The 27,751-nt window shown below is 41.8% G+C and overlaps 2 protein-coding genes across 2 annotated transcripts in view; one reads left to right on the top strand and one right to left on the bottom strand.

Moving 5' to 3' along the window:
- The window catches only part of cenpp (centromere protein P), a 104,830-nt gene that overhangs the window by 46,935 nt on the left and 30,144 nt on the right, over positions 1-27,751 (top strand). The gene's annotated exons all lie outside the window — the stretch shown is intronic.
- aspn (asporin (LRR class 1)) lies at positions 8-17,456 on the bottom strand. The gene is made up of 9 exons (XM_084062785.1): positions 17,273-17,456; positions 14,400-14,689; positions 13,142-13,254; positions 9,470-9,683; positions 8,702-8,812; positions 8,312-8,405; positions 4,301-4,439; positions 3,747-3,979; positions 8-2,069 (listed from the first exon to the last, which is right to left on the bottom strand). The coding sequence occupies exons 2-8, from the start codon at positions 14,632-14,634 to the stop codon at positions 3,776-3,778; spliced, it is 1,110 nt and encodes a 369-aa protein (XP_083918911.1). The 5' UTR covers positions 14,635-14,689; positions 17,273-17,456; the 3' UTR covers positions 8-2,069; positions 3,747-3,775.

Here is a 27,751-nt window from a genome sequence, read left to right as displayed (position 1 = left end):
GTCAGGGTGGGAGGCAGTTTGAGGTTTATTGACTCATACAGAATAAATATAGCACCATGTCAGCTGATTACTATAACACTAGTAGTACTGTGTGTGGTGACTCATGTCTTGTCATCTCCTTACTTTTAGTTAATCTAGGATTACTTCTACTACTGCCTCCATCTGTTGAACACAAAGATAAAGAAAGAATTTCCAGGTGTTTTCAGGTGAGAGCAGAACTTTCTAGAACCATGGAATTATAACATCATTCAAAAAAACTAAACACAGAAATATAAAACATATGCTGTAGCATCCACCTTGTAAAAAGAGAAACACATTTCATACAGAGAGACATGCAGTGAGATATATATATAGATTGTACAACAATTTTCGAGTGATTATACTGGAATGAATAATGCCTGTGTCGCTTATCAGCTGTTCCACCATACATGCAGGTTTAAATGCAGGTCTGAATGTCGTTTGATTCAATGTCGGAATGTAAAAAAACAAACTACACAAACAAACAAATACAGATATCAACTTGATCACACCTGACAAATTATGCAAAAAAACAATAACATTATTATTTATATAAAATAAAAGGATCAAACAAATTCTCAGTAATTTTTTATTTTCAATTATTTTCTATTATACTTGTAGCCTGTTCAGTCTGATGTTGTCTATTCTAAGTAACACTTTATGAAAGAATACTTCTATTACAGAGGCATCACCCTTCTAATCTCGCAGTTCTATTCTATAGCCTGATATATACTTATTTGCATGATGGTGTCTCACACCAAAAATAACTACAAGCTCTACAAGTGGAGCTTGTAGATCTGCTATTTTTGGTGGGAGACACTGGCATGCAACCAAGGCCATTGGTGTGTTCTACCATGTTACGCTGCTATATATGTTATTCTGTTCCATTTGTTCTTATATGTACCACTTATGTCTACCACTGAGGGGTGCTGTTGGATGGGTTGCGTTGTGGCTGGATGAGTATTGATTATGAATGAAACTGATTCATTGAATAGACTGAGTGATGCAGTGAGCTCGTCTTTGGTGTAAAACCTCATTTAACTATAGAAAATCTCTTTTGAAAGTCTAGTGGTTCCCCAAGATTCATCCCTTTCTGTTGAACAAGTCATGATGACTCTTCCACGATGGTAGCGTCTTTAAAGCACCAATTAAACTTTGGTTGTCTGAGGTTTGGGTTGTGCACTTACATGAACAAAGTGGATTCTGACTAAATTTAAAATTACAAAACCCAAAACATTTGTATTTGTCTGTCAGTCTGTCTATTAGTACATTTGTATATCTACCTATCTACCTACCTACTGTACCTACCTACCTATCTATCTATCTATCTATCTATCTATCTAATTTAATTTTTATTTGAACAAACCTGGCATTTTGGTCAATGAAGTATCCCTATACCGGCTCTCCTTCCTAATTAAAATGGTAAAAATCAGCTCAAGCTTGACACATAAATAAATGCTTGTCATGTTTTGTAATCTTCAGAATCCACTTTGTTTTGTTTGTTTATGTGCACTGTGCACATAGTGACCACCACACCCCAAGCCTCTATCAAAGTTCAATAGTGCTCTAACCACCTATAAACCCTATATACATATTTTACTGGGGTCCTCCAGGGCTCTATACTAGGTCCGCTACTACCAAATCTATTCACCGAAAATAGCCGATCTAGTACAAGCTCAAAACTTGTAGAAGATCTGCAATTTTCACCCAACGGAGGCCCCAGAATTTCCAGAATAGGGACGCGGGTTCACGTGGTTATGTGTATTATATATATTGGTGTGTCAGAAACCTTTCATTTCATTGGAACACACTCAGTATGTTGATAGGAGATACAAACGCTACAACACAAATATTTCTTTTTCCCTGTAAACAATTGTGTTCATATTAATGACGGTCGATATTTATCAGAATAAGGAAGCTGGTTGTTTCGGCCGTGTTGTGGTGGGTGGTCCTGCTGCCATCTCAGATCTGCTTCAGCTAGCTTCCTCTGTGCTGCCTTAGCTACAGGAAGTGACACGCTTGACCCCATACTCACACAGCCAATCAGAGACCTGGAGAGAGCATAGGTTGTTTTGTTAAAGTATGAATGGACCTGTTACTGAGCAGTTACAACAGCGTTATGTGCATAGATTTCAAATCAATGCACCTCGCTGTTTTTTGACAGAGTGGAAAACTTTAGTCAAAAGTTGGGGAAAAAAAAACATTAATGTGATGCTGACCTCTTTTTATCAGCTGACCAATCACAATGAAGGAAATGCTGCTCAGGAGGCAGCTATTAACCAGAACTCCACCAGAGATGGAGGCCAAGAAAGTGAAAGTACCTGTTTTGGACTCAATCTTTTCACAAATTAAAAAATACTTGTGAAAATAGTAGATATATAAGCTCACAACCTGTCACATCGTTGTGAGCTTGTAGATTTTCTTTATGAATGCAGGTGTATGTTGAGATTTTGACTTGCCTATTAGTGTGTCTTGGGCCCAAAAAGTGTGAAAACCACTGGTCTAGTGGTTATGGACTGCAATTAAAAACTGTGCTGTTGTTATTTTTTCCATACTGGCACAAAATGCGCTCCGGGAATCGCATTTTTCCACTTACAAAACGCTGTGTGTGAACACGGCCTTAATTGTCCGAGCAAGAACCCACCTAAGCCCTGCACAGGCAACATTATGCGTCGTTTATGTCTGTTGGAACCCGTTTTTAGCTGGCTGTAAACCCAAAATATCAAACAGCCGAGGTTGTCATCGTCATTCATCAACAACAGCGGGACGCATCCCGTTAACCAAACACACCCGGCCTGAACTGTTTTCATAGGACAGGAAGTGTAATACATGAGGAAAATATGCCGTACATGTTGTTGTTATTAAAACTAAACAAATTAAACTAACAAATGTCTGCTTCTTGCAGACATAACATTTTAAAAGCAAGTGGGATACGGACATCAGGTCTGTTCATTAGAAAGGGTAGCCTACTGTACCATCACAGCATAATTCACAATTTTAGTTAACATTTAAGGTCCTTGCATACCAAGAGTTTATTTTTTGCGATTAGCTAATTCACATTAGTTTACTTTAAACCATTTTTTGGGAGTATTTGTTGGTCATGCTCCCGGTGTGTAAGGAGTGGACCTTTACTACTTAACAAACGGTCATATCACCATTAAAGCAGAGTAAACAACTCTGCTTTAATGGTGACATTCAAGTGACATTCAGAAGCACTTGCTTAATACTGGATGCTGATATACTTAAAAAGAAGTTGGATATTATTTACGTACAGCAGGCCAAAACAGAGATATTCTCGTTGTCGGCACGCTGAGGGGATGCTATACATATTACTATTACCATACGTACTGTGTCCTTATTACTGCCTCATACCATTGTCATTCTCATGATTATCTGGGATATCTGACTGCATGTACTGTATACACGTTTGTTTATATTTTTTTCTGAACTAGGAACATTGTGATTATCTGACCTGTTTCTATCCTGGTTTCCTCGCTCTTCTTTCTATCTCCATTTCTCTTCCCTTTCCTGAAAACTATAAATGATTTCACCCATCTGTTTTACACCTGTAAACCTGTGATGTGACAATAAAGCTGATTCTGATTGACACACCGGGTGACACAAGTTGTCAGTCTTAACACCAGGCGGCAATCTTAACAGCTGTATGTGTCATCTATCCTAATGTTGTAAACACAGAGTATTATTTGGCTCTCAGGTTTTGAACGCACCGCCATTGTTAGCTAGTAGCGTAGACATCCTACTTCCTCCTGAAGTTGGATGCCAGTTGGACGCCGCGGCTTCCCGTCACACAGCGGAACGTAGTGGGCGGAATGTTCCAGTATCTCACTGGGTTGGCGAACAGACTGATGCTACTGTACTGGCTCTTCTTATCGCTATCCCTGCTGGGGCAGAAGTCATTCACCCCAACATAGTTGATTTTATTACCGTGAAGAAACATCACCTGGGGAGACACACAGTGGGTGCACAACATCCATAGGGATTAAATGCCGTCTTACATTGTCGCTGTAAAGGTAAATGTATGCTTTGCGTAATAAGTGCCATTAGTTGCAATATTGTGACTGTAGAGTGGAAAATGTCACATGGAAAGGGTGTGTGTAATATTTATCAGAAATATCACCATAATATGCCATCGATGATATGATCCCGATGCCTAATACTCTGCAACTAACGATAGATAATGTTTACTGTGGGGATTGTAAACTGCAGTCACCATCCTTGACCTGGAGGTATCTGGAGATACCTGAGACCAGGTGCAACGTACCTGCAGGTACCTCAGGGAGCTTAGACCAGGTGGGACCTTTCTCAGTTTGTTGTTCTCAAAGTGGATTTCTCTGACGTTGGGGATGGAAGCCAGACTTCCATTCTCTACAGACTTAATCTGGTTAAAACCCAGACTCAACCTGCATACAGACAGACAGACAGACAGGCATACATGCATAAAGACAGACAGACAGACAGACAGACAATCAGAAGGATAAACATTCATTATACAACAAGAAAGATTTGAGCACTGCCTAATCACTATATAATTATGACTACCACGGATTAGAAATATAGCCAACTATTCAGCCTGGACAAATCCCACTCCCACTCTGACATCATCATCATCTGAGTTGCCGAGACGTGTGTTGATGACACAGCGCTAGGCTAGAGCTACCAGTTTATAAATGCATGTGAAGTTCGCAGACAAAAAAAAGACAAAAAGACAAAAGAAGAAGACATTTAGAAGACGTCTACAGCTACAATGAGATTGAACTGTGAAGTTTTGTATCTGTGTGGGATCATATTTTGGTTACGGTTTGGGAAGTCACAATGTCAGATTCAGCTCATTAGGTCAAGTTGTCTGCCACATGCATGTTAATGCATCCTCCTTGAAAGTGTTAGATTCTGTCTAGCATGCGGCACTACGATCTCAAACTCAGGTTTTCGTACACACCACTGTATGTTGTAGGGGAAGCATGGAAGCATGGACAGTTGGTATAATTTTATTTATAAGGCTGTGTTGCACAAACTACCTTCTTACTTGTGTTCTTTATTGACTCCAGCGCCCGCACCACGAGTGCTTTTAACCTGAGATCTGATGGAAAGTTCATGTGGGTAATTCCTTGATCTCATACAGTCTTTGGTGAAGCTGCCTTTAATGTGTTTGCAGCTTCATCTTGGTGTGAGCTACAGAGTCATCTCAAACTGAGTTCTCTTGTTAGCATGGAGGTTTTTAAAAATAGGATAAAGGACTACTTGACCTCTGTCTGCACATGTCCTGGCATTGAACAACATTACTCTGTTCTGTTTTTTAGATTGTATGCTTTATGTACTTGATATTTGTGTTATTTTATGTGAAACCTAGTGTGTTTTGGCCGGGACTCCCTTGCAAAAGAGATGTTTAATCTCAATGGGACTATTCCTGGTAAAATGTAGGTGGAAAAGAAATAACAAAAACAGAGCCATCTCAATGGGATTGGATTAGCTGAGTCAACAGGGACTAGTTAATGTCTCAGTTAGACCCCATTTATTTTTATTTATTGAGGAAAGTGAGATAACACCAGCAAAAAAAAGCATTTCATTTTGACCGAATTGCCCCACAATATGACTACCTTTTGATGACATGTTTTATGTCGTTGGTTACTGTTATATAATCACAATATTACACTCGAGGGTGTTCTTAACCGTCATCATTGGCACTTCAGTGACACTTAGGGAACCAATGTGTTTAACCGCATCACTGTTATGCCAATAATGATGGTAAAGCACGCCCTCGAGTGTATCGCTTCATTGGTGCCTGAGGAAAGATGGAACATACATTTCAACCGTTAGAGACAAAGTACTACATTAAACTAGAGAGGTTAAATGTATCAGCTTTACATAATATACAGTGCCACTATGATATTACAGTATGTACATATCACTATTGGGGTTCTGGATAAATACTGGTTTTAGCTCAAGTCTAACCATGCATTCTAAATGTATATACCGGTGTTCAGCAGCAATAAGTAGCTATCTAACCTCCAGCTAATCATAGCCCAAACTGCTAGCTTAAGCAATGGTAAACAAATGTACACGTTGGATTCATTTCATCACATCAGCACTTAGTTGACTGTATGAATAATTATAGCATATCTACGTGGAGTCTTCACCATCACATTGCTCATTCAAATCCTTTAAAACACACCTAGTCGTGGATTATCTCTGACAACGCACAGTCGTAGGTCCTTTGTGCCAGTTGCTATTGTTTTTAGCGGTGCCAACCGCTCTATACGTGGCTTTTGACTTTTGTATGTCCGTCCGACCGGCGGTTTCAGCACGGGATGAGCACGGCAAAGAAGCAAACAGCTATAACTTCAGTTTGCAGCATGCCACCAAGTCCAAATTTGGTATGTGGACTTAGACCACCAATAGGGACGAGCATGAATTGATGACGTTATCAAAAAGGGGTCCAGGGACCCCCAGCGCCCATATGAGCACGGGATGAGCACGGGATTTTAAACAGCTATAACTCCAGTTTGCAGCATGCCACCAAATCCACATTTGGTATGTGGACTTAGACCACCAATAGGCACGAGCATGAATTGATGAAGTTATCAAAGAGGGGTCCAGGGACCCCCCGCGCCCGTATGAGCACGGGATGAGCACGGGATTTTAAACAGCTATAACTCCAGTTTGCAGCATGCCACCAAGTCCACATTTGGTATGTGGACTTAGACCACCAATAGGCACGAGCATGAATTGATGAAGTTATCAAAGAGGGGTCCAGGGACCCCCCGCGCCCGTATGAGCACGGGATGAGCACGGGATTTTAAACAGCTATAACTCCAGTTTGCAGCATGCCACCAAGTCTACATTTGGTATGTGGACTTAGACCACCAATAGGCACGAGCATGAATTGATGAAGTTATCAAAGAGGGGTCCAGGGACCCCCCGCGCCCGTATGAGCACGGGATGAGCACGGGATTTTAAACAGCTATAACTCCAGTTTGCAGCATGCCACCAAGTCCACATTTGGTATGTGGACTTAGACCACCAATAGGGACCAGCATGAATTGCTGAAGCCCCGCCCCCTCTGTCTGCCCATTGGCTGGGCTTTAAAGCTCTCTTACCTTGCAAGATAACCCAGTGAAGGTCTCTGGACTGAAATGTTGTGTTTCCCATTTTTATTAGCGGTGCCAACCGCTCTATACGTGGCTTTTGACTTTTGTATGTCCGTCCGACCGGCGGTTTCAGCACGGGATGAGCACGGCAAAGAAGCAAACAGCTATAACTTCAGTTTGCAGCATGCCACCAAGTCCAAATTTGGTATGTGGACTTAGACCACCAATAGGGACGAGCATGAATTGATGACGTTATCAAAAAGGGGTCCAGGGACCCCCAGCGCCCATATGAGCACGGGATGAGCACGGGATTTTAAACAGCTATAACTCCAGTTTGCAGCATGCCACCAAATCCACATTTGGTATGTGGACTTAGACCACCAATAGGCACGAGCATGAATTGATGAAGTTATCAAAGAGGGGTCCAGGGACCCCCCGCGCCCGTATGAGCACGGGATGAGCACGGGATTTTAAACAGCTATAACTCCAGTTTGCAGCATGCCACCAAGTCCACATTTGGTATGTGGACTTAGACCACCAATAGGCACGAGCATGAATTGATGAAGTTATCAAAGAGGGGTCCAGGGACCCCCCGCGCCCGTATGAGCACGGGATGAGCACGGGATTTTAAACAGCTATAACTCCAGTTTGCAGCATGCCACCAAGTCTACATTTGGTATGTGGACTTAGACCACCAATAGGCACGAGCATGAATTGATGAAGTTATCAAAGAGGGGTCCAGGGACCCCCCGCGCCCGTATGAGCACGGGATGAGCACGGGATTTTAAACAGCTATAACTCCAGTTTGCAGCATGCCACCAAGTCCACATTTGGTATGTGGACTTAGACCACCAATAGGGACCAGCATGAATTGCTGAAGCCCCGCCCCCTCTGTCTGCCCATTGGCTGGGCTTTAAACAGCCATCATTCCAGTTTGCAGCATGCTCCCAAGTACAAATTTGGTAAGTGGACTGAGACCACCAATAGGGACGCATTGAAATGAGTTAAGGCCCGCCCCAAAGGCACCGCTTCCTTCACACAGGGTGTGATTTTTATCAAGTTGCATGGAAGGATTTCAACAACAAAAAAAGACCCCTGGTTCAAACCTAAGGCAAATTCTGTTCCAACCATCTGTTCTTAAGAGAATTTTGTGAATCCAGCCTCTGGTAAATGACGGTCATACATACCTCTGTACGTTTTTAAATCTTTTTAAATCTTCTATCTCCACCTTTGAGATCTTGTTGTAGTCGAGTTGAAGCTCCGTCATAGAGGAAGGCAAGTCTAACACACACACACACACACACACACACACACACACACACAAGCAAATGTAAGTTGACTGATCACAACTTCCTTTTTGCGGTCTTGTTCTGTGGTCATTGGGAGCTGACCTGTACGAGCACAGTCTCCTACTGTTGCTCACTGGGAGCTGACCAGTACAAACCACAGTCTTTTACTGTTGTACTGAGAGCAGACCAGTACAACCACAGTCTTCTACTGTTGTACTGGGAGCAGACCAGTACAACCACAGTCTTGTCGTTGCTCATGGTCACAGCATCAATGAGTAGTTAGTTTACCTTTTGGTACAGCAGTGAGCTTGGCCTCAGATATGCCCAGGTACAGAGTGGATACACCATCAAACGCTCCCTTCTCGATGCCACTGTTGGCCAGTGGGTTGGCACCCAACTCTGAAGGAGGAGAACAAACAGACATCATACAGCTGCATGAATCATCTGACCGTATTATAGATCCCAACCTATGCCAGATTTTGAGTCCTAGCTAGTTCTGGGCGATGTGACTTCAATCACAATTATTTCAAACTTTCCCTCGATTGCGATGAATGAACGATTAGAATTATTATTACCATTATTTTAATAGTGAAAATAGCAGATCTACAAGCGCACAATGCTGCGATGCAGTGCTTTATGAGCTTGTAGATTCGGCTATTTCCGTAATGTTTGTACGCCACCATTGTACAACAAAGCATATACAGGGTGAAGTGGTTAGTCAGACTAATGGACTTAATCGATTATAAAAAATCTATTTGATTTTTTGTCAATTCATTGATATATATGAAAAATATGTATTATATTAAAAAAACTGTGTTCGATCACATGAACACTGTTTCAGCCTCTGTTGGTATCTTTTGTTATCAATTTGAATTGGGTGTTTTGTTTGTTGCTTTTGCGCTGCATGTCGCCTCACGTTTATGCACACTATGCGCCTCGTGTTTTTCATGTCACTTTGAGTAAAAGAAAGACGGTGAACCGGTGAAGAGAGACAAAGATATTGCTCTCTAGACTAGACTAGGCTGTGTTTCTCAGCCTTGAAAACAGTGTCCTTACCCAGCACGTTGAGGCTCCTCAGGCCTTTGAAGGCTTCCTTCTGGACTCTGCTGATCCTGTTCTCGTGGAAGCGGAGCTCCAGGATGTTGGGGGGCAGGTTGGCAGGGATCGTAGTCAGCAGGTTGTAGGACAAATACAACAACCTGAGACGTCCCAGGTCCTTAAACGCCTTGGGATGAATACTGGACAGCTTATTGTTGATCAGGAACAGAGCCTGGATGAAAAAACAAGTGATCACAATATTAATCACCTGATTAACATATATTTAATGTAGAATGAAATCAGGAGGGGGCCTAGTATAGAGCGCTGGGTAATCCAGTCAGCTAAATATAGGGCTTAAGAAAAGCATAAAATCGTTACTATCTCTCAGGTTTGTCTTTAAACCTCCCAGTTCTAAGCAGCCTTGGTGAAGTCAGATCTGTTACCGTATGTGGTCATTTGGGTGGATTACACCTTTAACACATTTTGATGATGTAAGCACATGTTGGCGTGTGATTGGTGCTTTGATGACGGCATGCTGTGGTTTGAGTTCCAGCTGGAAGCCAACGTTGCAATCAAAGACCTTCATCCAGACAGCAGATGTTGAGTCCTTCCTGTTACTGTCTCAACAATGCCTATCCCCTATCGAGGTTATTATAGTTTAGAATTTTTCATTCGTTTCTATTTTTAAAAAAAAGTTTTCAATTTCAGTCTAGTTTTTAAAGCGAGTTTGATAATAGATTTTGGTATTTTTTTAAAAGACTAGTTTTAGTTTCATTAGTTTGAGTGTTAGTTTTAGTTTATTTTAGTGTAATATGGAATAGTCAGGGGCAAAATCCAAAAAGCTCTGAAATATAGTGGAAATAGATGATCTACTTCGCGATGCATTGTGAGCTCAAGTATGATTGAGTATAATTTCCAATTACCATATACTTTATTCTTCTCCACTACATGCCAGAGGCTGGTACTTTTTACTCAATTATTTGACAGCTTTAGCTACTATTTAGATTATTTATACAAATGGTGATTGATGTACAGTATTATTATGGATATTAGGTCAGGCTACCCAGCAGCACATGAATAACAGTAATTAAAATAAATGCTACCTTTACCAGCTACAACATTAAAGTGATGAACACATTAATGCATTACTAATTATTACCCATTAACATGATTGTACTTTCACGTTTGGTACTGTAAGTATATTTTGATGACAATACATTGTACTTTTACGACTAATATATAACTAATTTATAATACTTACAGTATTTCTACTTTAAAAAAAAGAAGTTATTCCTCCAGCACTGGTAGAACAGACAGTGAGACAGACAGTGTTGTTTGTCATGGGAGGACAGACAGACAGACAGTATTGTTTGTCTCTGTAGGACCCACAGACAGTGTAATGCTGTGTAGATGAATGGAGATAATTAGCCCACAGACTATCTGGACTGCTGCCATCATTCTAAACATCCTCTGATCACAATATGTTTTGTATTAGTGCAACATGTGAAGTCGGAGCCCTTTAAAACCAGTTGACAGACGGCCTGTGTGCAGAGAGGTCTTTTAAGGCTGAATCCAGGACAGTGTGTAGTATACTTAATAAGACAATAATCCTCTGTTTGTTCGTGACCTTGTCAGGGCGTCTCCTGACATGTTTGAGCACCAGCCCACTGGTTCATGTTGGTACAAAGACTCCATACAGTCTGACTGGGGTTTGGGTTCGTGAGATCTTTGTTCACTGCTCACAACAACCAAACATTCCTCATCAAGCAATTTCAGACTTGCCCTCTGTCCATTGTTACACAAATACAGGAAGAGTGATGTGGTGGTCGTTTGCGGGAAGGTTAAGCTTCTGACTTATTATCTAAAACCAGCTTTTTCCCACAGCGCTGCAGACTGTCGCCGCCGGGCTATCAGTCGTAAATAGTTGTATCACTGACTCGTGGGAGGCTAGGTGGGCGGTCAGTAATTTGAAAGTGTGTTTGCATGTAAGTCACTTTTAATAATGATTGTGTGCTGCAGCCACTCAGCAACTTGCTGATCATATTTCATAACACGTGTTACACTACACTGCCTTTCATGTATCTCAAACATGACTAGAAACCTTCTATGCTGTTTGTGATGACAATATGTTGACTGAACTTCACTCTCATGATAACACGTCCTTGTTACTTGGAACTAAGGCTTGGAACTGAGTTCAAATCAATATCACGATTATTTACGATTACGACTAATGAACAATTATGTTCATGTTGTTTTTTTACACTGCCATCATAGTTCTCTGACGAGGGCTGTACTGTAAATACTGTGTGTCAAACTATTACATCTGGGATATTTGTTCTAAGGGAGTGCATATCTTATCTTTGTGATTTAGAAATGTATGTTAAGGAAACACATAAATGAACACACACATCGCCTGAAATGAAAACATCTTGAGAAAAAGGTCAGCACACTCTCTGTAAGAAAACAATGGCAGCACCCAACACACTGTGGTATGTTGCCTGCTTATGTCTTGCACTCACACAACATTAATACATATTACATAGTAATACATATTATAATATTAACAGTCATATTACAGTAGATATGCATAAATAAAGTTAGTCTTACATTTTTTCTGTCTTACGTAGAGCTTATTCCACATGGGGTTAGTATTTTCTGCAGTCGTATATTAAGTTTGTCTTGTGTAAAGTTATTACATAGAGTTTAATCTTACATTTAATTACAGTATAGTAGTCTTACATAAAATGGCTCATGTAGAGCTTAATTTTGAATTGCTTTGGTCTCATGTAGGCTTACACAAAGTTATTTTATTTCACGTAGAGTTTAGTTCCCTAACGATTCCCTCTTAACGATCCGATTCCTTAATGGTTTCCTTTAACGATCTCTCTCTCTCTCATTTTGGCCTTCATTATTATTTTGTACTACATGTTATTGTTGTAGTGTTTCTCAAAGGGAGGTCCAGGAACCCTCTGGGTTACTTGAGGGGGTTCCAAATGGACCCCTACAGGTCTGTAACTCAGAGAGTGTACACATGGAAGCAAATGGACCCTTAGTTTGAAAACCGCTGGTATTGTAATTGTATAGCACAGTGGTTCTCAAACTTTTTCATGTCAAGGACCCCCAAATTGACACTTATTAGCCCGCGGACCCCCATTTCAAAAGATATGCCAGGGACCCCCATAAGAGAAGATTTTTCCGGCTCTAGCAGTGATTCTCAACCATTTTAATTTCAAGGATCACCAGTTTGACATGCATTAGGGCTACAGACCCCCATTTAATGGCATTTCTATCACTTGGACCGCAATTTATAATGTAAAATCTATGTCAATTTAACTCTGAGAGTGTACAAATGGAACCAAATGGACCCGTTAGGGTCCATTTGGTTCCATTTGTACACTCTCAGAGTTACAGACCCATAATGGTCTATTTGGTGCCTAATCTATCATTTAGCTGGGGACCCCCTGGAACTCCCTCAAGGACCCCTGGCGGTCCCCGGACCCCACTTTGAGAACCAATGGTATAGCAGACGTGAAGTCCACATACCAGCTCTGACAGTGTGAAGAAAAATAAAACGGTTCCAGAAACGGTTCCAAATGTGATGGAACCGATTCCGGTTCCTCAATGTTGGATCTGGTTCCTCTGGTTCCGGATCCCAACCTTAAATGTAGTCTTACAGAATGTGAGGCTTACGTAGAGGTCTTTGAGGCCTTTGAAGTCGTTTTCTTTGATATCAGTGATGTCATTGTTCTGGAGGTCAATCATCCGTGTGTCCTCTGGAATCTTCTCTGGAATGGAGATCAGACCTGTAGAGTGAGAGAGAGAGACACACACACACACACACACACACACACACACACACACACACACACACACACACACACACACACACACACACACACACACACACACACACACACACACACACACACACACACGTGCACACTTAAAAAGGAATAGGTGTACAGTAGCATGGACATTTTGCCATACAGTACATTATCTCAGTCGATTGATTGTGTATACTATAGCATGGCTGTGTTGTTTTGTGAACACTAATGTTGTGTAGTGTGGTATTGTGGTATTGTGTCATGTCATGGGTAGGGTTGCCGCTGTGTGGAGATTTTCCCAACTGATTTTTTTTTTCCAATGGTAGTTGGATGGAGAGAGACGATTTGTGTCCAACCTTGCAACAGCAACCAATTCACGGGCCCAGGTTCACGGGCGGGATTTGGCAAAGGCCTATTGATGTGGTTATGTAGTGTAGTGTAGTGTAGTGTAGTGTAGTATTGTGTTATGCTGTATATAGGCCTGACACAATTATTACATCGCTTAATTGCAATTATTTAAGATAATCGTTGTTGTTTTTTTGGCATAATCGTTTCCATCTAAAAAAAACATTTATTTTCAAAATGTTGGAAAAATAGTGCAAATAGCTGATCTACAAGCTCAAAACGTGTCACAATGCGACACATTTTGAGCTTGTAGATTGGCTATTTCCACTATTAATGTTTTTTTTAAGTATAAAGTTATTAAACGATTTGTCATTTGCCTTGTGCAACCTTTGTTTACGAAGACTAAAAAGGCTAAACAGAAACGTAGTTTTAATTCATAATGTGCTAATGTTCAACGACAGAAACGCAATTAAATCGTTAATCGCAATTATCTGAGTGACAATTAATCATCAAGTAAAATGTCATAATGGTGACACAGCCCTAGCTGTGTAATGTTATGTTACCATTGATATGGTTATGTAGTGTACTGTAGTGTAGTGGATTACACCTTTAACACATTTTGATGATGTAAGCACATGTTGGCGTGTGATTGGTGCTTTGATGACGGCATGCTGTGGTTTGAGTTCCAGCTGGAAGCCAACGTTGCAATCAAAGACCTTCATCCAGTGTACACTACACTGTATTGTAGTATTGTGTTATGTTATGTAGTGTTATATTACCCTTATCAGAACACTGCACCACGTGCGGGAAACATGTACACCCAGATGGACAATCTTCATCATCGTCATCGTCGTCGTCGTCATCATCATCGATATCGTTATCATCGTCCCAGCGGCTGGCTGGTCTGTCGGCCATCATCACGTCGTAGTTCCTCATGTAGTCCATGGCGTTGATTGGCTCGTACGGCTTGCTGTCGCCTAGCGCCAGGAGCCACAGTAAGAGGAGAGCCCTCATGGTGCCGTTGCTAGGAGACCGTTGCCCGCTCAGTCAAATAGCAGCCCAGAGAATCCTGTAGCAACAGACCAATAAAAAAGAGGACTGGTCCATGATGTCATCACACTTGAGGAAATGCCTCAATTCTATTACCTTATAAAGTAGAAAATGTTGTGCTCCAAGCTCAAGGCTTACCCAAAGCTAGAGCCAGGTCAGAAAAAAAGGTTGGAAAAAGGCATATACACTGACAGAAAAGGTAGAGGCTCTTGGGATGCAAAAATATAAATTATATTCCAGGTGGAAAAGGTATTCAACAAATAAAACCATGGAGGGTCGCACTACAGAAATAAAAGTCCATAAAGTTTATTGTTCCATATGCCTCACATTGACAAGGATGACAAACGTTTTGGATATCCAGCATTCATCTGCGCCATGGAAAAGGTGGCATTATGAAAAGGTGATTAAAGAACTGGACGTTTCGATCCTCAGACCATTATCCGAAACGTCCTTTTTTCAACTTTTCATAAAGTCACCTTCTTCATCTTGTAAATAAATTTGCATCAGGCCAATACATTTATATCAGTCAAAAGAGATGTATCTCTTTAGCCCTGTCTGTTATCTGTCTTGTGTTTCATAGTGCAGTAATTCTTTGACAACTGAACTTCCCCTCGAGGGATCAATGAAGGTTTATCTATCTAATGTACTGAACATACACTTGTGTTTAACCCAAAAGCTGATGTGTTGTGTAGTCAGCATGAGGGCAGGAGCAAGCCTGGAGAAGCGTTTTAGAACACGACGCTGATCTGGAGTCAGTCCACTGGGTAAGAGGGCATGCGAGGTCTGTGGGAGCGTTACTTATCATACCAGTGTTTCCATGCGAACTCATAAAAGCACTGATCTCAGCCAACACCTCACGCTGCATACGAACCATCTGCGTCCATTTAGCAAACATTTGCAGTGTTGTTAAAAAAGAACCCAGCATTTCATCAAACACATTTAAGAGCCAGTGGAGAGTTTGGGTGGAATGTGGGGTTTGCGTGCCGCGTCTCAGGACTGTTCCACTGCCTCGTCAGTGGGACCACCACTAGCCACAACTATGTACTGGTGGTCCCACGTCCTGCACAGACAGCAAATACCTCTGACAGCAAGGATCCTGGGCCTTTATGTCTACATACTGCTGCTAACTAGTCTTAACATCAACCCAATTAAGTAGTCATAACATCAACCAATTAAGCAGTCTTAAAGGTTATGCAAACCTTTAACATGTTCCGCCAGCGCACTTACTTAAATTTCCAATGGTGCTTTGACAATGATGTCAACAAAGGTATGTGTCCAAACTGATACTGGATGTAAAGTACCTTTTTTTTTAACCCATTGAGACCTGGAACGCTTCTGTGTCATTTTTAGATTTTGGATCAACCTATTAACTAGTCTTAAAGGACAAGTCCGGACTAATATAACATATAACCTTTTTTTCCTAATTTTATTGATCCCAAATGACTGGCCATGGGGTCTATTTGCAGAATTGCCCCTGTCGTCCACTTTCCCGTCCATTTTAGACCGGACTTGTCCTTTGACATCTACCCATTCACTCATCCCATGGCCTAGGGGGCTGTATAGGGGTGTCATGGTAGATGCTTGGGCAGTCAGGGATCTCCAGCGCTCTCGATCTTCTGCTGTGTGTAGCAGGGTTTGGAAGCTGCATCCAGTCCGTTCCTTTAAGTAGTCTTAAAATAAACCCATATTACCCATACTATCTTAATCTAGTCTTAACATCAACCCATCAACTAGTCTTAACATCAATCCTTTAACACCAACCCATTAGCTAGTCTTCACATCAACCCATTAACTAGTTTTCACATCAACCCATTAACTAGTCTTCACATCAACCTATTAACTAGTCTTCTCTACCCATTAACTAGTCTTAACATAATTCCTTTAACTAGTCTTATCATCAATCCATTTACTGGTCTTTATCAACCCATTAAGTAGTCTTAACATCAACCTATTAACTAGTCCACATAGACATAAATCTACATAGACATACTACTAACTAGTCTTACTTATGATACACTCACCTATAATACTGACCAGTCTTAACACAAAAAACACAGTACTACTATTCTTAATTATCTATCATACACTACACTCACATAGTACTAACTAATCATAATATAAACATAGTAATAACTAGTTTTTACATAACCTCATACTGTAGTACTAAATCGTCTTTTAAATACAACCACATAGTGTTAACTAGCATCTTAACATAAGCATCATGTGGTTATTGTACTATAATTACTGTACTGTTGTTAAAATACCACATATCTCTACTGAACACATACATCATTTATTGCACTGCACTTATGTCATTAATTCATTGGCACTTTGTCCCTGTAAAACCCATTGACGTTGTTTTTATTATGCAACCAACTCTATGAGATCACGTTAATGAATGCAACATGTTGGCTCCTATACCTGGGATGTCTTGTTAGGTGTGCGCTACGCCCGATTTATGGTTGGCTGCGCATCGTGCCGGGCAATCAGAAATAACAGATCTACAAGCTCAGAACGCCTCGCATCCTGAGCTTGTAGATGACCTGGCCGGTTTTAGTTTGAGTGTGTTGGAGCGTGGAGGCTAGCGTAGCGTGCATCCTACCTGGGATGTCCTGGGAGGTGTCAGCCTGCAGGATGCAGCGAAGGCAGCAGCAGGATTAGTAGCAGTAGAAGAAGAGCAGCAGCAGAGAGGTCCAGTTGGAAAGCTCCAGGTTTGAGTCTCAATGAATTCCCAGTGACTGGAGAAGAACATTACTTCTCTCTCTCTCCCTCTCTCTCTCTCTCTCTCCCCCTCTCTCTCTCTCTGCCCCCCTCCTCTTTTCTCTCCCCCCCTCTCTCTCACTGTATCCCCCCCCCCCCCAACCCCACCCCCCCGTGGAAACAGAAACCACAGCTGAGGTCTTGGCGTGAGAAGCTCAGTTATACTAAAGATCTCTTAAATCTTGTTTGTGGATCACATTCTCTCTCTCTCTCTCTCTCTCTCTCTCTCTCTCTCTCTCTCTCTCTGTACTTGTCAAACACAAAGGAGATTGTTGAGTCTTTGATTTCATAGCAGCATGATGGTGTTTATACTGTGTGTGTTCACCTCACACCGCCTGGTCTGCTGCCACCTTAAATACTCTGCAACATAAACCTGAATGCTTTGACAGAAACTGGAGAACTGAGCTGCTGCTACTGGTTCTTAATTCCTCCTCTGCTGCTGCTTTCCATTGAAGCAGTTTGATCAGGGACTCATTTAGACCAGGGAGAATGTTGCAATTGAATCACTACTAACGTAATGAATGTTTTACAGCCAAATGTATCAATGTCTCTATTCATATCTGCATATGAATGTGTAATATGTAGGCAATATTTTAGTGTTCTGGTTTCTGTTTGTAGTCCATTTGTAGACCAAATAGTATCGGCCTATCATGATTCATGCTTTGGTGGTGATGTGAGGTCAGCATCCAGGTAAACAGTCTGTGAGGAGAGCAAAGGAGGTGGAATGCATTTCCTGAAATACAAAGCCGGCTGGAAACGTAATTGAAACCCAGTGCTATCGTTTGATGAACCGTTAACGAGGTGTAAACTGGCTAGTTGCCAAACAATCCAGTTGTACATCTGCCAAGATAACTGCTGGCTGCATAGGGAAACCCAGAAACAGTGTCCTCAACGTCATCAGACGATAGCAATCAGTTCCAAGATCGGTCACTTAGTAAGATAAGAACATGTACAAAACACAAACCTCACATTGAGTATCATGTACTTTTTATGTTCCTTCTTTATTTCCATGTTTTTACCTCGCTTGAGTTTCCATGCGTTTCTATATCTGTGCGATAATGTGCTGATAATATTTGAGTTGTTGATTGATTGATTGAATCAGACAATACAGGATTGAAATCCCCCTCCTGCATCTTTAGTGCGTTTCAGCTGTTTAACATTTTCCTCTGTCAACCTGTAGTTCTGTACATTGTTTCCAGAGGAACCATTTTAAACAAAACATTTCCCACTAAAAATGTTTGCCTAAAAGTGACCGATTATACCGATGCAATCTTCCAGAGGGACGGTCACACTGTAGGCAGATTAAACTTTGCTCTGAAACGGAATTCTTTAAAAAACATGTTTTTTTTACAAACCAAAGGGTTTCTGGAGGTGGTACCACTACCTTACATCCCACAGAGTGTGCCTGATGTACATTCTAATCTGACATTCTCAAGTATGGACACCAATATGATCCAATCAGGAGAGAGAACCCATCAGATTCAATTTTAGAGTGTTCCAGCTGAAATTGTGTTAGTTATTTTGTTTCATCACTTCTAATCACTTGTTTATCCTGTAATCCTGGATGAGATCTCTCTCCTTATTGGAATGAAATTTGTATCCCGATCTGAAAATGTATTTTCTGTTTATTAAAGAGCTGGAGAGACCCCTGATACTGAGCAAATACTACTACTATAACAGAGTGTTTGCTCAGTATCGGGGGTCTCAGGTGATATCAATTGTAACAAAAACATATCATTAACACCCCCTTGAACAGTGCTACTGTATATTTATAGCAAACCTAAAAAGAATCTGATTAATGGACCATGCTTGGGAACTGGAAAAGCCTCACAAGAAGGGAAAAGTTAATTAGAGCTAGCGAGCTCCCCAAAGGGTTTCACCTTCATTACAACATAGATTTTTCCACTTGGGTTTTGTGCTGAGCACAGCGCTAACGCTGCTCCGAGGCCAGGCAGAGACCCAGCAAGTATGCTCTGGTTTGGCCCAGTGCAGGGGGGGAGAGGAGAGGAGAGGGTCTCATCTACTTTCTGGGATGTTTTCATAGTTTCCAAGCAGTCCGACTAGACGTCTGCTACTTAGATGATCTGTTGTAGAACACAGACTGCCCGGTAACCACTCCTCTAACACTGAATCACATCCTCCTCTCTCACTGTTAGACTTCACCTTCCTCTTCATTCTGCCTTCTGCTCTTCATCCTTGTTCTACCTCTGACAAATGACCTTTCTCTGTTCCTTATACTCCTTACTTTGATTGATTGTAATGTCGCTGGTCTAGGATCTGATTATTGTACTCCTTACTTTGATTGATTGTAAATGTCACTTTCTCAAAGGTACAATTGAGGGGCAGGCCCTCATTTACAATGAAGCTGAGTTTACAATATAGTAAAAACACAATACTCTACATTGTAGAGTCTAAGTCTACAATATTGCAAACAGTTAAACAATTAAATTAGACAACAATGAAAAAATGTGGAAGATTACAATAAATATTTACAATTAAAATGATTAATTACCAGCATAAAGTGCCTCCAACCAGTGCATCAGTACCAACTTTCAGTTGTAGCATTCAATACCGGTGTGCCGTACCAGAGAGCAATTGGTATTATACCAATGTTCAATATCAGTACTCAGTACCAGAAATCAGTGCAAATGTTTTTCCAGCTGTGAACTTGGTGTGTGGTTGACGTTTAGAGGCTGTGTGGTTAATGAGATGTTTTAGAGATGAACTCTTCAAAACAGCTGCTTCTAACATCATCTGAACACACATACACACACACACACACACACACACACCAAAGAACATTACGCACACATACGCACAATGCTACTTCCAAAGAACGTTACGCACACACACAGACGCACAATGCTACTCTCAAACACAAGAAACAACACACACATACGCGCGCGCACACACACACACACACACACACACACACACACACACACACACACACACACACACACACACACACACACACACACACACACACACACACACACACACACACACACACACACTGAATAAACACATTATCACAGAAGCATTAACATAGACAGACACAAAGGTGGTGGTATAATAATAATGTATTTGTGTAATGTTTCCTAGTTTGAATCCAGCTCAAAGTTCTTTACAAGCGTCACTCAGTACGTTGACTGGATGTTTCCCATTGACATACACTTTTAAATTACCCATAAACCCACTCTGGCCAGTAATAGTGAATCACCAACCTCCCAAAATGAATGGAAGGAATGAGAGAAGCCATACTTCATCTCCTTGTTATTCCGTAAAGAGGCAATAAAAATGAAAAGCAAGAGAGAGAGAAGAACAGAGGAGAGAGAGAGAGAGAGGGTGAGAATGGCATGCAAGTAGCACAATTTTGACTGTTGATTTTGGAGTTAAACAATTAGTTGATTTGACAACTTAAGCCCTAACATACAGGTAGCCGATCTTCAAGCTCACAACACGTGGTGACTCAACGATGCATGTCCCAGACTCTTCTCAGTCCTCCTGGCTCCCAAACTGGAATGAATTCCCCATTGCTGTCAGAACTGCAGACTCACTCCTAAATTTTCCGTCGCAGTCTGAAGACTCACCTTTTGAGACTCCACCTCACCACCTAGCACTCCTCTCTCCTTGCATCCCTTCTCGTCTCCTATTTTCGATAGATGCTAGGTTTTTCTCTGCAGACATACTATGTTGGTTACTTGTTTTTTGCTAAGTTCATTGTTTACCTGGTTTCCTAGGCAATACATTGTTTTCTCTGCACTCTACTTATGTGACGATATACTGTACCTTGTTTGTTGACTATGGTTCATGCTTCCTGTGCTCACTCTGATCTTTTAAGTCGCTCTGGATAAGAGGCTAAATGCCTACGCAATGAATTGTGAGGTTGTTCCTCTGCTATTTGTGCAGGTTTTTGTTGTTGTTAATTTGGGAAATTTGGGCCTAGACAATGACATGCCCAAAATGGAGACATCAGGTTGAAAGTGGTTAATCAACCACAAATTCTTGTCAGGCAGAAACCTTTTATGTCTTTTTTGTAAATTAATGCCCTACTTTGTCATAAAATAGCGATGTGACGCGTTGTGAGTGTCACGGTGCAGACCGGAGAGACAAAGGTGAACCCAAGCGCAGGACACGAGAGGTGGTAACTTGGTAAACAAGGCTTTACTGATAATAAACAGGAAATAATACAAGCACTGAACCCTCGGACATAGAGGGAAAAACGCGACGGACAAGACACAGGTACACAACGCTAACAGAGGTAATGTCTGGACACAGAGCACCGGCTGGAAGGGGCTAAATAAAGTAGGGATGTCCGATATTATCGGCCTCCCGATATTATCGGCCGATATTAGCATAAAAATTGATATCGGGAAAATATCGGTATCGGTTTTTAAATAAGTTACAGGAGTTCTTACTGTATATGGTGTGTGTGATATGAAATTTGAGCTTACCCTAATCACAATAATCCCTGCATATATCGGTATCGGTTGATATCGGTATCGGTAATTAAGAGTTGGACGATATCGGTATATCGGTTATCGGTAAAAAAGCCAATATCGGACAACCCTAAAATAAAGAGAACGAAGTCATTAGGTACAATGGGCCCCAGCCGGGAGAGCCGCCGGCAACAAGGCTCAAACAGGGAAAAGTCAGTGAAGAGAAGGGGGGGCGGGGCCGGAGGCGCGGCAGCGCCCGAACTGTGACAGTGAGCTTGAGAACTTTTTTTCAAGGTGGTTAAGTGTGTCTGTTGGTTTTATAAATATTGAAAAGTAAAGTATTAAAAAGAGCTTGTGAATAACTACATTAGATCCACTGGAGGTTCTTTTTTACATATCCTGAAAAGTTACCGTTTTGACGTAAACCCGTGTGTGGATGAGAGCACAGTGCACAAAAAAAAAAGATAACATAAAAAAAGATCGATAGGCCTGCGAGTTCATCGGCGTTCAAATACGTATTATAGTCGTGTATACAGCTACAGCCGACTTTTGTGATGGAACTGTGTGACTGCAGACTTTTGTTTGTCCCACATAGACTAAACCACAAGGCATTTTTAACATGTCCGCCACATGATGACATGAGTTCTGTTGCAGTTAAAACAGTGTTGATCCAATACGCTTTGCCGGAGCAGAGGTGGGGAAAATGTTTGATCATTGGAGTTGGAACAGTGAACACAGCGTCCACATCTGTAACAAATCCAGGTCCAGTTGGCATTGCCATCCAGTTGCACAGCCAACAGGATGGCATGCTGTAGACCTGTGGTTCCCAAACTTTTTTCCTTGGAGCCATCCGCTTCTTAATAATAATAATAATAATATCTTACATTTATATAGCAGTTATCTAAGTACCAAAAGACGCTTTACATGAGGGGGAGGAGAAAACAACAAAAGAAAATCAACTTTATTAGGAAAAATACTAAGAAAAGGAAAATCAATAAAAACAGCGGCTCAATGAAACAGGGGGTTGTGCAGTTACAGTAGCTGGGGAAAGCCATATTGAAGAGGTGGGTTTTGAGAGCGGTTTTGAAGGATTGGAGGGTGGGGGCTTCTCTGATATTAACGGGGAGTGCATTCCACAGGGTAGGGCCAGCAAAAGAAAAAGCTCTATCGCCCCAGGTACGGTATATGGTCTTGGGGACCTCAAGGAGGTGACGTTTGAGGAGGTCGAAGAGGTAAAGGGGAGCCAGATGGTTCAGTGCCTTTTAGGTGGTGAGTAGTATTTTGAAGTTGATTCTTTGTTTTACCGGAAGCCAGTGGAGGACTGGTGTAACATGGTCTCTGAAACGGGTACTGGTGAGCAGGCGGGCAGAGTTCTGGACAAATTGGAGTTTTTTCAGGACTTACTGTTGCAATAGTGTGGCCGGGATGTGAATTAATCACATCCCGGAGCATGGATGGATGAGTGTTTCAGCTGTAGTCCTGATGGCTGCACCCCACGACTGACACAGCCATGGGTAGGCAACCGGGCCTGGCGTGAATCTGTGCTCTGTGTATCACACTTTTGTACTTATCTCTGAACACAATTCAAGTTTGTGTAACAGTGTATTGTTTTAGGTCATTATATGCAGAATAAATATATGTCCCTTTTAACTCCTGAACCGGTTCCCCTTCCAGTGGATCAGTTGTTCAGATGGTCCAACCAGCAGCCGTCAGAAGCATGCAGTGTGTCTGGAGTGTGTGGTTTGAAGTGTCTGTCCAGGCGAATCTGGACTCAGTACAACATGTTGGTTACTCAGATATCCAGAACCATTCTGGGTCCAATCCCATTAGCTTCTTGTCTGCTCACATCATGTGGTTGACACTGTTTCCACACACACTGCTACTGCTCTCTCTCTCTCTCTCTCTCTGTGTGTGTGTGTGTGTGTGTGTGTGTGTGTGTGTGTGTGTGTGTGTGTGTGTGTGTGTGTGTGTGTGTGTGTGTGTGTGTGTGTGTGTGTGTGTGTGTGTGTGTGTGTGTGTGTGTGTGTGTGTGTGTGTGTGTGTGTGTGTCACGTGGCTTGCTGACATCAGATCGTTGTCTGATCAGGGAGTCTGGTGCAAGTACTCCAAGTAAGTAAGTAGAGGAAAAGAATGTTGTTTCTACAGGAACACTTTGATCTGCGACTCTGTTGAGGAGTTCTGTTGAATACTGCCAGTGCTAATGTCAGCATGGCACGGCTCACTGCTGTAGCTTAACCTACCTACAGGATTACCTAGCCCAGGGATCCCCAACGTGGGGCTTACAATTTGGTGGTGCGCCCGCTGACCATTCGCTGGTGGAAGGAAAATGACTTTATATATATATATATATTTATATATATAAATAAAATGGTAGAATAGAAAAGTCCCCAGACTCCCCACTAGTTGGGATGTTTTCTTTGTCACTATATTTGCACATACGTGAAATTTGCATTTACCCATCCTATAACTACTTGGAGCAATGAGTGCCATTCTACGGTGCTCTGGGAGCAGGAACACACATGGACACATCGCTGGCCTGGCCTGAAATCGAACAACTCAGCTATGGCCGCCCCCCTACGTGTGAAAATAATATTCACACGACCATTATACGTATAAATGTAGAACAGCCACCCTCAGTCTGACGCTGATAACTCTCACTACCGTTCTGGGTAGCCTACTTAAGAAAACTAAGACATTACTTGCTAGGGCTGTGCAATTAAGACATTGTAAATAGTGTAGGTATAGGCCTGTCTCCAGATAGATAGACCTTTATTGATCCCGCGGGGGAAATTCAGTCACCAGAGGCAGCACAGCAGCTACAGTAGGTTACAGATACAGAGAGCAGGCTTGTAAGATACAGCAGAGTGCATCCAGTGTGTCTGAAGTGCTTTATGAAGTGTGATTCACACATTCACACAGAATTATAGGAGAGACAGACAGTAGGGAAGCTGAGAGGGGGACACTGTAGGAGAGACAGACAGTAGGGAAGCTGAGAGGGAGACAGTGTAGGAGAGACAGAGAGAGAGACACACAGTAGGGAAGCTGAGGGAGACAGTGTAGGAGAGACAGAGAGAGACACACAGTAGGGAAGCTGAGAGGGAGACAGTGTAGGAGAGACAGAGAGAGAGACACACAGTAGGGAAGCTGAGAGGGGACAGTGTAGGAGAGACAGAGAGAGAGACAGACACACACACAGTAGGGAAGCTGAGAGGGGGACAGTGTAGGAGAGACAGAGAGAGAGACACACAGTAGGGAAGCTGAGAGGGGGACAGTGTAGCAGAGAGAGAGAGAGACAGACAGACATACAGACAGTAGGGAAGCTGAGAGGGGGACAGTGTAGCAGAGAGAGAGAGAGAGAGAGAGAGAGACAGACAGACAGACAGTAGGGAAGCTGAGAGGGGGGCAGTGTAGCAGAGAGAGAGAGACAGACAGACAGACAGTAGGGAAGCTGAGAGGGGGACAGTGTAGCAGAGAGAGAGAGAGACAGACAGTAGGGAAGCTGAGAGGGGGACAGTGTAGCAGAGAGAGAGAGAGACAGACAGTAGGGAAGCTGAGAGGGGGACAGTGTAGCAGAGAGAGGGAGAGACAGACAGGCAGACAGACAGACAGTAGGGAAGCTGAGAGGGGGACAGTGTAGCAGAGAGAGGGAGAGACAGACAGACAGACAGACAGACAGTAGGGAAGCTGAGAGGGGGACAGTGTAGCAGAGAGAGGGAGAGACAGACAGACAGACAGACAGACAGTAGGGAAGCTGAGAGGGGGACAGTGTAGGAGAAGGCAGACAGTTCTAAGCTGAGAGGGAGACAGTGTAGCAGAGACAGACAGTAGGAAAGAAGACTGTGGTGGATCTGGTCTTATATGATAATGGAACATGTGACTCTTAACCACACACTAATAGTATCTCTGGCCACCATGTGTAGCTGTAATTTTGGTATGTAATTATCAAATATGTTATACCATTTGGTTTTATTTTTATTTAGGCTATTATTATAATTATATAATACTGTGTATATTTATAACACAAATGGAGTATTTCGTGAAATCAGAGCCTGGCCCTGCACGTGCCTGCATGTACAGTAGCTGTGGAGATTGACACAACTAATACTAATACTGTCTGTCTTTCTTTCTTTCTTTCTTTCTTTCTTTCTTTCTTTCTTTCTTTCTTTCTTTCTTCTTCTTTATTCCAGATATATTTGCATGTACTAGTAATGTGACTTTGTCTAGTTATTAGGACAGCAGCCACATTGCTACACATCCCCAAAGCTTTGGAGATGGTTTATCATAAATGTCAGTTATATGGGTTCCCAAGCCTTTCAGCTCAAGATCCAAAAGATACATTCGGTGACTCCCCGGGATCCAAACTTACAAAAATACATAATAAATGATTTAGCCACCTAAGCCTTATTTAATTGTGGAAAAAGCTGATCTACAAGGAAACACTGCTATAAGCTCTTTAAAGGTGGGCAACAGATAATGGACAACTTTTGATATTGATATATCTAAACGACAATATCAGTTTATTTTTTCATGTAATTATATGGAAATGACCTTTGACCATATTATCCACTACATCAGTGCCATTATTTACAGCCTCACTGCACACATTTTACTATCATTACAATGTGTATGTCTTCAACCTTTCATTCCCATTGAACAATATTTATTTGAACAGGGAGGGCAAGGTGACAGACGAGCAAGACTCGAGGCAAACCATTTCATGTTGATCATAACTTTTATTTGAGTCGATAGATGGTTTAACTTACCGGTTACACTCCTGATGTGACGCTTTCTGTGCCCCCCAGGATAAATGAGGTGCTGTTACAGTATGTGTGAGGGTTTGTTTTTATGTACATCATGTTGTCTTTTTCAATTGGGCTTTTTGACACAAAAAGCTTTCAGCTCGCAGAAAGAATCCCAAAATACAAAGGGAAGATATCCTCGCACAGTATAACCACACCAGGGGGTCTACTGTATATTAGAGTAATGTAAACTTCATAGACCCATAAAGAAACTGAAAAAGTACAAAAATCATGGCACCCCATATTTACAGATTGTCACCGTCCAGCAGTGTTAGTAGACAGAGAAACAACTGTAGTTTTGTTGTGTTAACTGTTAGTTTTACATTTTGAATAAGTTATGAATCAGACTCCTGTTAAGAATAATACAATTTTATTGTGTGTGATAGTACAGGAATGTTTGTACATTGAATAGACATTTATGTCACGTAGTTTCCACTTCTTAGCCAGTCAACAGAAGGTTTCAATTCAAATGCAGACAATTCAGTTTAATTCATAGAGATGTTTCTAATAGACGGAACCTTTCTATCTGTCTGTGAGGGTTGCTGGTTTCCAGTTAACATGATTCTCCTGGTCACGGGTGAACCACGTACAGACATTTGGAAACACTTCATATGCCTCTCCTTCCACTCTGTATTAACCAAATGAAGCCCATTCTGGGACGAACATTTGGTAAAAAAATAGCAGATCTACAAGCTCACAATGCGTCGCAACACAATGTTAGCTTGTAGATCAGCTATTTCCAGCAAAGAGATCTGTTGTAGAGGGAAATACTTGTGAACCATAGTTTAAGTTAACCATTACTTTATAAAGTGTGCTTATTGCTTAGTAAGTAAGTCGGTTTGAGTCTAACACACTGTGATATGCCTGGAGGTCTAGGCTCTGGGTTGTTTCCCTCTCCTCTCTGCCCTTTAAAGATCCATAAAAAAATGGGACTCGAGCCAGGTGTACAGCCCCTTGAGGGCCTGTACTGGAGGTCTGCTAGAGTGGGATCCTTTGGGCAGACACAGTGTGTCATGGAATACATTAGTCATGGAATACACAGTAGAGTCGTTTTAATTTTTAAACAGTTCATTCAAAATT

The sequence above is a fragment of the Gymnoscopelus microlampas genome (assembly GCF_963454915.1).
Source record: "Gymnoscopelus microlampas genome assembly, chromosome: 7".
NCBI classification, from domain to species: Eukaryota; Metazoa; Chordata; class Actinopteri; order Myctophiformes; family Myctophidae; genus Gymnoscopelus; species Gymnoscopelus microlampas.
This window is presented reverse-complemented; position numbering and strand designations above follow the sequence as displayed.

Excerpts from the sequence above, each read along its gene's own strand:
- aspn (XM_084062785.1), bottom strand. The coding sequence starts at position 14,634 with ATGAGGGCTCTCCTCTTACTGTGGCTCCTGGCGCTAGGCGACAGCAAG. Across the intron at positions 4,440-8,311 it reads AGATTTAAAAACGTACAGAG|GTTGAGTCTGGGTTTTAACC; the intron begins GTATGTATGACC and ends GTCTGTATGCAG. Across the intron at positions 3,980-4,300 it reads GCTCCCTGAGGTACCTGCAG|GTGATGTTTCTTCACGGTAA; the intron begins GTACGTTGCACC and ends GTGTCTCCCCAG.